General features: G+C 37.7%; 1 protein-coding gene and 1 pseudogene across 1 annotated transcript; one reads left to right on the forward strand and one right to left on the reverse strand.

Annotated features, from left to right (window-relative positions):
• The first annotated feature begins 601 nt into the window (after positions 1–601).
• LOC137736671 (transcription factor HHO3-like) lies at positions 602–2,977 on the forward strand. The gene is made up of 5 exons (XM_068475908.1): positions 602–1,140; positions 1,285–1,568; positions 1,696–1,981; positions 2,087–2,163; positions 2,359–2,977. Exons 1-5 carry the CDS (start codon positions 1,005–1,007, stop codon positions 2,704–2,706), a joined length of 1,131 nt encoding a protein of 376 aa, XP_068332009.1. The 5' UTR covers positions 602–1,004; the 3' UTR covers positions 2,707–2,977.
• A 5,222-nt stretch (positions 2,978–8,199) lies between these two features.
• On the reverse strand, positions 8,200–10,711 carry LOC137736672 (uncharacterized; annotated as a pseudogene).
• Between the last annotated feature and the right edge of the window lie 278 nt (positions 10,712–10,989).

The following is a 10,989-nucleotide window of genomic DNA, read 5'->3' on the forward strand; positions in this document are numbered from 1 at the left end:
AGCTGTTTATGTTGGGACTAGAGAGCCATATCAATTGGGCTTAAGCGAATTTTTAACCAAAACTTCACATTTACCGCTATTTTAACAGAAAAATTGACGAACTTAACAAAAAGAACCAGTAGTGCAACATAAGTCATAGATTTTTAAGAACCATGGAGCAATTATTTTCACAACGAAGTTTAGTGGGCCTATTTGTGAGGATCCATTTTATTCCCAACCCAAGCAAATACCAAGCCGTCCGTAGAATCTGAACGCACAGCTCCATGGAATCGCCGCCCATCCAGAATCCTGGGATGCATATTCTCGATCCGTCTGAGAATATGAGCGTGTCAGAATCTCATTGGCCAGCGACCGACGGAAGCGCGTGGATGCAGTAATGATGAAACGTAGCGTAAACAGACGGCAGTGTGGATGGGGATGGGAAGCAGTTGGCCCTCAGAGGACGTGAAAGGCCACAGCCACTGACGCCTAATCACACGCGTCGTGGGAACGCCTGTGAAGCACGCTCTCGGCACCAAAAATTGAAAATTAGGTGCCAAGGGCGGTGACATCAGCGCCAGCCCATAGGATAGGCATAGAAAATCGAATCAAATGCGAATACCACCGAATATTCAACCTCCGACAGATTCGTTGTACGCGACGGCACGACCTCGACATCTCTCTCTCTCTCTCTCTCTCTCTCTCTAAAAACCCTTAAAAATTCAATCTTTTTTTCCTTTTTTTGGGTTTCTAAGTCTAATTTGTGGATTATTCCGTTTTCTGATTCTGCTTAGATCCCATATGCGTCTCTGAGAAGAAGCTCTCATTTGCCCCAATTCTCCTTGTTCGTTTCTATCTATGCTCTGGACACCCGCACCCGCACACCCACCTGCTCCCTTATAATCTCACCCATCCTACATTCTCAACCCCCATTTCTGAGTCCACGGAAAGGACCAGATAAAGACAGAGGATCTGAAGAACCCAGAAACCCAAAGGATAAAAGCAAAAGCAAAAGCTTTTCAGCTATGGAGTCCACAGAGGAAATGCAGGCTTCTTCAAAGTTAGGTTTCCGTGAGTATGTCAAGGCTTTGGAGGAGGAGATGCATAAGATTCAAGTTTTTAAGAGAGAACTCCCTCTCTGCTACGAGCTTGTCACCCATGGTACTGCAGACTACACAGACCCTTTTCAATTTTTAGCTTAATTTTTGTGTTCTAGGTCGGAAAGTTCGTTTCTTTTGCTTGAATTTTTGTGGGTTTGTTCTGGTTTTTATTTTCCGATTTGGGTTTTTCTGGGTATTTTTGCAGCTATTGAGAGGTGTAAGCAGCAGGTTTCAGATACAACCGCAGATTATACGCATGGACAATCTGAGTGTTCTCAGCAGACTTCGAGTGAGGGGCATGTTTTTGAGGAATTTATTCCATTAAAAAGGACTTCATCTTCTGATACTGAGGACGATGAAGTGCACGAGTCTCAGGAGGCGAAGGACAATGAGAAGGATGATAAGATTGCAGGAGGTGATAAGAAAAAATCAGACTGGCTTAGATCTGTACAGCTTTGGAATACAACCCCAGATGCACCACTCAAGGAGGTACAAAAAAGACTCTACCTTTATCATCTTTGGTGATTTTTGTGACTGCCCTTTTGTTTGGTTGCCGAGAAAATTTGAGGTGAAAGAGTAGGAAAGTATTGATTTTTGGGGTGTTGGGTCATTGCAGGAATTGCCTAGGAAGGCTTTAGTTATGGAGGTAAATAGAAATGGAGGTGCTTTTCAGCCTTTCCAAAAGGAGAAAGGCATTGGGAAGACTAATGTACCGGTGGCTAAACAACCTTCCTCGGCTGCGGCGACTAGTTCCACCACGGACACCGTGAGCGGAGGCAGTGGTGAGAACAAGAAGAAAGAAGAGAAAGATGGACAGGGTCAGAGGAAACAAAGGCGGAACTGGTCGCCGGAGTTGCACCGCCGGTTCTTAAATGCTCTTCAACAGCTTGGTGGTTCACATGGTATGGAATTGAGATTAATTTAGTTGGATATGTTATTTAATATGATTGGATGCATGTTGGATTGGATTGTATTGGATGTGTGTTTGATGTGGTTTTTTCTTGCAGCTGCTACACCCAAACAAATTAGAGAGTTAATGAAGGTTGATGGACTTACTAATGATGAAGTCAAAAGCCATTTGCAGGTTTGTATATATGATTATCTATCTGTTTTAATTCGTCACTAAAGGTGCCTATCTATGTGCAAGCAAGAGTCGATGTCCCTTAAAACATAGGCACATAAGAAGCATGCATTGTCTTGTCCGATCAACAATAAATTGTGAATTTTCATTTAGCTGATTCTGCAGAGCATAATTTCGATCGTCTTTCGTTGTTTGCAGAAATATCGTTTGCACACTAGAAGACCGACTCCAACAATGCGCGGCAACAACAACGCCGCACAAGCACCGCAATTTGTGGTTGTGGGAGGCATTTGGATGCCACCCCAGGACTACGCAGCAGTGGCAGCAACCACTGCTTCCGGGGAGGCAGCCAATAATGGAATATATGCACCTGTGGCTTCAACTCCTGCTGTCACACAGGTCTCATCGCCAGTCCAAAGACTGCGGCTAAAGCAACCCGAACCCTCTCATTCAGACGAAAGGGTCAGCCACAGCGAAGGCCGCGGTCACTCCAATTCGACCGCTACGTCATCCTCCACTCACACCCATATATCCCCTGCGTTTTAAATTTGTGAGAATGGTGTAAAATTTTTGTAACCAGCCTTGTAGAAAGTCGTTTCTGATTTACCACCACACCCATCATTCTGACCTTTGTTTCTTACCCTGTTTTGTTGTTCCCTCCTGTTGTTTACGAAGTATGAAGATGTAGAGGTGTTGGATACGAGGGACAGTGACAGTAGAAGTTTTGAATTTGAATAAGTTATATACAGAATTTGGAAGCAAGACCAAAAACAATGTTAATGTTATATTGTTTGTTATATCCTACAGATGTTTTTCAGCTGACGTTGAATACGAAAGTGTAATGAATATGTACGAGTTTGGAGGTGATTTTATGTTTGAATTATCTAGATGCGAGGACAATATATATTGTAAAAACAGTTGTTATCTTGACATGATTTAAAAATCTTTCACATCATATGCTTAAAGTCGGTTTTTAAAGGTAAATTCAATTCATTGGTTTTTAATAATTGATATCAGAGTTAGGTTTCATCACGTAATAATAATGTATTTTACGAACTTAACGTGTCGTTTACGTGATAATTACTTCATTTGTGAGTTACTTTTACCAGTGGCTAATTTTCCACATCTGAATTTGTCCAACTGGCTAAGGTTTGGTGAAAGGTATATATGACTTGGGGAGGGAGTTATAGCTTTATTGACAAATGACAAAGAGGAAATGGAATAGTATACTTCTTTGCGTCAAAGTCTACCAAAAAAGTATAAAAATGGCAATGCAAGAATCTTGACCCACGAGAAATCTTCCTACCCAAGAAAATAAGGAAAATCACAGATGTTGCAGATCTACTCAAATCTCTTCTGTTCGGCCATTGTTGCCCACAAATTAATCATAGAAAATGTGGTTGCGTGGAGACTGGGCCTCATGCGATTGTTGCTTGTTCCTTCGCACCAAGGAAGAAAAATAATGATGAAACTTAATAGTTTGGTGGATGTGCATGGAACACATGTGTTCACATATGTATAATGTTTTCTAATAAATCCACCACATATCAAGTTTGAGTTATGGATTGGATTCTGGGAAGCTAGATCTGGATAACTTTTCTGCACGGAAAAATTATTAGTGAGACGGTGACATATCAACAAGTCACGTGGGGCCCACCCCATGTTTCGATAAGAACTAGTTTGTGTGACTTATTTCATATCAAATTTCAATGATTCGAATAGTCTGCTTTCATGTTGCACTTTATAGATTATCCTTGCAAGTATTAGCCAAATCTGAAATGTTCGAGAGATCTAATTGAGTTCAAATAAATTGACGAATATTATGTTCAAGAAACATTAAAATTTTATCCTTACAATCCAATGAGTAAATAATTTCGGATTGAAATGATTTTTTACAAGAATGCTTTGTCAGTAAAAAATAAAACAAAATTGAGATCATTGAAGTTGGATTTTAATAAGCTCCGCAACCAGTATACGTTTTATTAAAAGATGTAAATCCCTTTGAATAAAAGTTATGCTGATCATTTGAAAAGAAATTGGGAATTGGATCCTATTCGGAGGATCCTTATATCTTAACCATTCATTATGTATTATGCGGTCAGAAATCATTTGACTTTTTTTAATTTAAAATTAAACACAAATAGTATTTGATAAAAACTAATTGTACGATATACGAGACGATTAGGACGTGGAAATCCCTAAGATCCTCACAAAGTGAATCCAAAGAGGATCCTCTTCCAAGAAATTGTAACATGTATTTGACTGTTCCAAATTCCAATGGTTAAGGATAAGTTTCAGAAAATCATGAAGGGTCAATAATTTCATTAGGGCATATGTCACTTAATAAGATGAACAATAATGCAAATCTCTAATTTCTAGATCCTGTCCTTAATATTTGACCTATACTTTGTACAGATCACCAAAGCCTTTCATTCTAAACTACAAATTAAGGCGTGATAATTCTAAACACCCATTTAGATTAGCTTAGTGACAACATAATTACTCACAATGTTCACATCCACAATAAGACATCGACTTAAATCTCATCATCTTGATCAACCTTTAAGATCTTCTTTATATAAACAAGGAGAGAATAAACGGATCGAAAACAAGATTTCCAATTATTAAATGCATGCATGGCATGGCACATAAGCACCGGCGGTGACTATCTTCCTTTAGAAAAACGTGGCGGATTTAGGAATGCATGTACGACTAGCTAGGCCCCCGAAAATGTTTATCATTTTTTGTGTGTGTCAATACAAAAAACACCGAAGACAAGGTGTACTTGGAGCTACTTTCATTGCGATTCAATTGTTTTGTATACAAGAAAACAAAATAAATACGGAACTACACCGCTATGGTGGTTCACACTCGGATATTCCTTTGTATTATGGACAAAACCTATTGTGGAGGAGATTGAGTCTCACAACAGGATAGCCATGTTAATTTGGTTTAAATTCGTATTTGACGAGAACTTAATTTAAGACATTTCATTTACAAATGAAGAGGAATACATTCTACCGTAAGACTAAGTGACTTAGGCACATTAATTTTAATTTAAATAGTTTTGATATATTTATAGAAAATGAAATTTGCTTCTCCACTTTTTAATTAAACTTATCTTTCTGGAGAAGTACCAATCAGGAGGGTATTCTGATCCTCAAGAATCTTGCCTTGTCGAAGATTCCATCATATGAATTAAGAAAGACTAGATCGGATTAGATAATTAGGTCTGATTAATTAATAGAGGCTAGATGGTTCATGTGGGGCCTCATATTTTTCATAACATAACTGGCATACAAATAATTCACAGCTCGATCACAGATGGGAAGTCGTATATGCGGTTTGATGTGGGACAATAATTTATAACGAAGGTCACGTCTGTCTAAAAGTCTAGGGTTTCTGATCAGATGTCGATGAAGCTTTCATGTTCTTCTTTATTTTTTTATTTTTTGCTCAATGTCGTGTATTATTTTAGGATTTAAGGGGATCTTTGCAGAGCAGATGAACTTAGCATGCCTTAACATATTGACACAAAAAGTAAACTTGTGCCTTACGATCAATGACAACACAGCAAATAAAGAAAATAAACAACTCGATCTTTAGTGACAAAATTATTTGTGTATTTAGAGCCAAAAGACACAAATAAACGTCATCGTCCATTGACCAGTTTTCGTGTTGTGGGATTTGGAAAACTAAAACCCTAGTTTTTGTTAGATTATAACCACACTCGAATTCACTCAAGCAACGCTTGATCTTTCTTGAGTGATTAAAATTTTAAAAGGAACAACAAAAACCCTACAAGTCTTTTAGCATGACCGACATAAAGCCACATTTCAGATTTTCCAAAAGAAGTACAAGATTTATTTGTATTTTCAAGCACGCAAAAGAAATATTGATCCGTTTAGGAACATCTTCAAAGGTGTTCTAGATATTGGGCATGGAATATGGTATGGATGCTTGGAATTGGAATGTGAGTTGTGGGGGATAAGTCAAAGATAAAGAAGAGAGAGAGAGAGTGTGTGTGTCCCTTCAGGGAATCTAAAGGCCAAGTGCCTCTTGCTGTTTATTAAATTAGAATGGTAAGAATTAAGCAATCAATGCTAAAGTCGTTTTCTGGTTTGTAAGAGGATATTGAGCATATATTCAGCGGTATTTTTGCTTACCATCTTCAAGTGGTGTAATGTTCGTAATCCTATTTATCAATGAATTTAAATTTTAAAATTTGTGTCTATTCGTTATATATATCTCGAAATTTAAAATTATCTAATAATAATAAATAAAGTTGTAACTAATGAGATCACCATCACTTGAGACTCGAGAAAAATATTCCCAAGCATATTCTAGTTACCTTATCAAATATGCCCAAGATTACAAATTTTGTCCATTCCCACACCAAAGGCATGCATAATTGTTAATTGGGTGAATTGCTCATATTTTATTACCTGCATGAATCATGCAGAACTAACTCTCTCTCTCTCTCTCTCTCTCTCTCTCTCTCTCTCTCTCTCTCTCTCTCTCTCTCTCTCTAAGTTGAACGGTGGATATGATGGAGAGATTAAATATCAATCCCACACTATCAATGAATTTTTTTTTTTCTTTCGACACTTTCCTGCTTGAATACATTGGTGAATTCCATCTTCCATGCACATTACAAATGAAAACAGAAATATTTGATATACGGTATCTAGCTGGGTGCCAAAATTTGATATAATTGCATGAATATTACATGGCATACATGCAGTTTCCATTTGACATTTACACCGGTAAACTACATTATTATCCAATTTCCACCCTCTCAATGTCAAAGACTTCGACGACGTGAATATACTGTCAGCTTGATGTGTCTCTTGCCAATAAATATATACGCATATAGTCTTTTGTTTACATATATAGATCTTTAACAGCTTAATTTGTCCTTTATTTGTTTGAATATTACAGCATGAAGTTGACCCAAATAATATTCCGATCGAAGTGAATATTACAAGTGAGGTGGCTGTTGATCGGGGTACAATTCCAAATTGATGTGCTGGCTAGCTGCCTGATGTGGTTGCCAGCAACACCATGAAGGAACAACATCAGAGACCTCTTTGGATTATCAGGACGTACAAAACGCTAGGGTTGGTTGGTGCCACCCCACCCCATGCATTACACGAAGCTCTTTGAGAAGAGCTTGGGGCCTTGCCGACACTTAGTGACTTGATTCTCTGTCGTTAATGCGAGTGGAACTCATAATGCATCAATTGTCGATAGTCACTCACACCGTCACACGCTTATAACGTGTTAATGTTTTTCAAATTATTTATATGATGCAGTTATTATATAAGAACTTGTAGGCCTCGTGAATCTAACTTAGCAAGTCAATACTTGCTGCGATGAGATGTTCATCCCCTTGTGGACACAAACAAGACCAAATGCATTTATGTATAGCTTGGTGCAATTTCATGGAATGGTTCAGTCTCTCCTGATCGAGGACGCCAACTCGTCCAAATTCATTACTGATTTGTTTCATGGAAACTACAATCATATTTGATCCATTCTATGTGTATTTTCCATTATTCTTTTTTTAATTGTGGACTCTTTTAGGGATAGCAAGGGGTTATGGTCGCATTTACCCATTTTTATGTTTGGGTTGTGTTCTTGTCAACCCACAAACTTATCGACACACAAAATGATATAAAACATGTAAATAATCATTGACATATCATTTGTCAAAACATGAACAAAAATACGTTAAATGCATTATTCGTGCATATAAGATCCTATGTTCGTGTAGATTTTGAGTTGTGTAACATGTAGTATCAGTTTGGCACTCCTTTCAAATTTGAAGAAAAAACTTTACTAAATGAAATAGCTAGTTGGGCAAGTGGCTGTAACTTTTAGGACCACTTGCCCTTCCATTTTCGAATTCTTCTCTCCATAGGTTAATGTAAGTTATCTTATCGTTTGTTTAAAAATGCTAATCGGTAAGCATGTCATTTATTAAGTGCCATCAATCTATTACTAGCAAAAGTTATAACAAGAGTATTGGGCCTCCAATTGTCCGAATGGATATTCCAAGTGGAATTTTGTTCACTTTATGTAACTCAGAGGCCAAGCCCATTGGGGGTTGCATTTGAAGACGGATTAAAGGGGAAACAATGGATTTGTATCAGTAAAATAAAGCCATTTACAAATTACGAATTTGATGAGATGTGTACATATTTTCAGTGAGCTACAGTGTCTGTATATCTCCAGAAAACATATCACGGAAGATTTGGCTGTAACGGGATTTGTAACGGGACACCAGGAGTTGGCTGCAGTACCTGTGCATCTGGTAATTCCTTGGACAAAAGTTCCTGCATAATATAACCACAACTTCAATTGTCATAATATTGCAGGAAAATCTTAATACTTCACCACAGCAAAAATACCATGAGAAGAAGAAAACAACCTTGAATGATTCGATTGTTTCTTCAGCCGAAACTAAACTAGCAAGAAGCCCTTTGGCATCCAAGTCCCATCTGTCATCGGGACAATGACCCTACAAAATGTAAAACAAAGGCGTTGATACGCGTCCAATAAAACAATCTTTATCTACATCAACATGTTAGTATTAAGGTAAATAGAATTTGAACTTGGCATTCAGCAGCTTTGCAAGTCAAAGTGCAACTTCTTGTCCTTAGACCAATGTAAATTTAGGCAGAAGCTGCTTTATGACCGGTGTGATAACAATGTCAGCCCTTTCGCTCTCCAGTGAACTTGTGTTGTATACACAATGGGGTTCATAGTAAAGTGTACCTTTTCCTTCTGGAGTGATGACAAGATATCTGGTCACATATTAAATAAAAGATAACATCTAGTTAAAATCCGCTTAACTATATAGACGACAAAACATATTACACCAGAAAAAAACCGTAGCGTCCCTTGAAAATGGAATTCACTTTTGTCACAATGGTGATCAAAAGGCAAAACCTTACCCATTTTCAGAGCGCTGCCAAAGAGGACCTAGAACTGGCCCTGCAGTGGCCTGAACTTTGACTGTAGAACCATTTCTTGCCTCAATAACAGAGCTATGACCAGGTTCTAAATATGTTACCTAAAAGAATTAACGTAAATCTCAAATAAAAATATAGAATATGACACTGAATTTATGCTTCTGAACTAAAGTTATCTTGAATGCCAGTATTGCAAGTTTCAGAAACAATTGAGCCAAGTTGAACCAAATGACATTAAGGTTCGGTAACTTCAGTTGTTAAGAAAGATATGATTTTGGCATGAAATTGTTGTACAGTCATGTCCACCATCTTAGCAGAACATGTAAATAACCGAAAGTTGAGGAGTGAGAGATGTAGAATAAACCCAATACTGCAGCCTAATTACCCGAATTGCAAAAACTACATTAGTTCTTCAGAAACAATGCATTGGTCATCATTAATTCATGATTCTGAATGTAATTTCAGTACAATTATATAAAGAATGTTCGTACGTGCTAATTTCTTTCATGGTGAGTCAGTGACTATAAAGAACGTTAGTACGTCAAGTGAACAAAGAGCATATATTAAAGATAAAAATAAAATTCAACGAGCTTCTTACATTGGTGAAAAGGGGATCCAACAAGGGCTGCTTAGCATTTGGCGTAGCTATTACTCTAAGATTCGGGTACTTCTCGAAGAGGGGCTTTAACGTCTTCAAATGGCAGTGATATCAAGGCTTTGGGTAATAAGCAAGCAATCAACTTGTGGAATGTCAGTTAGCTGCACTAAAGTTGCAAACCCAATCAAAACAGGCCTATCAACTCCACAACATTCTCAACATTTGCATAATTAAAACGGAAAATTGAAGGCAATTCACTTCAGAAAATTGTATTTGGAATTAAGGGAGTGCTTGGAAATTCTTCAAAAACTGCTTGGCAGCATCATAAAGCCAGGGGATTCCAAAATCCAAATTACCCACCAACATTGGATCCACCAAAATTAATCAAATTTAGGAAGTACTGATAAGAAAATTGAAAACCCACCTCCAAATAAGTGAGCTTGAACCCATCAGTGCCAGAGAAGCCCGATTGAACTGTGTTTTCCGCAGAAACCACAGCGGAAACAACCCTACCAGTCCTGAAAATATGTATTTAAATTGACAATTCAGGTCTCTGAGAGAGAGAGAGAGAGAGAGAACCTGGAAGTCGAAAGCTTCAATTGTTTGGGGCTTGCGCGATGGGAGTGGCGGTGAAAGGAGAGAGAAAGTGAGAGGGGGAGAAAAGGGATAAGGGTGTTCTGGTTGTGCATGGTCGTCTGCTGCAGGAGCAGAGAAGAGAGCTGCACTGAGCAGCGGCCGCCGTGGCGATGTTCTTCCCGCGAATTGCAAAGTTGATTACTTTATTATTAATTTAAATTAAATTCCTTAAAATAATTCAATTGGATTTTATGCTGCCACTTGCCACGGGCTCACCCGCAACAACATGAAATTTAATTAATAATTACTAATTTTTTTCCTTCTAATTTCTAAGTAAATGCAATTTTTTAGTATTATTATTCTAATTTTGGGTCATTGGATTACCAAAGAATGAAACCAAATTAGTTGCACTTGCATTGCCCGAAACGAACATATTTTTCAATTTAAATCTTTATATTGTAATTTAAATTAGTTTAAAATAGAATTTGAATCCTCTCCTTAAAATTTTTGTATTAAAATATGCTTAAAAGAAGTGCTCTCATAAAGCATGGGTTGAAGTATTTAGTACCAGTTTGGTACAGCTTCTAAAAAAAGCAGCTATCAGAAAAAGTTGGAGTCTCTTTAGTGTTTGGTAAACATACTAGAATTAGTCTTTTTTTTCTTTCACAATTACGATGA

Source organism: Pyrus communis, chromosome 6, assembly GCF_963583255.1.
Source record: "Pyrus communis chromosome 6, drPyrComm1.1, whole genome shotgun sequence".
In the NCBI taxonomy this organism is placed as follows: domain Eukaryota; kingdom Viridiplantae; phylum Streptophyta; class Magnoliopsida; order Rosales; family Rosaceae; genus Pyrus; species Pyrus communis.

What these genes read in the sequence shown, in the direction of transcription:
- LOC137736671 (XM_068475908.1), top strand. Translation starts at nt 1,005, where the DNA reads ATGGAGTCCACAGAGGAAATGCAGGCTTCTTCAAAGTTAGGTTTCCGT. An exon ending in CAGATGCACCACTCAAGGAG is followed by an intron (nt 1,569 to 1,695) that starts GTACAAAAAAGA and finishes GGGTCATTGCAG; the next exon opens with GAATTGCCTAGGAAGGCTTT. An exon ending in AAGTCAAAAGCCATTTGCAG is followed by an intron (nt 2,164 to 2,358) that starts GTTTGTATATAT and finishes CGTTGTTTGCAG; the next exon opens with AAATATCGTTTGCACACTAG.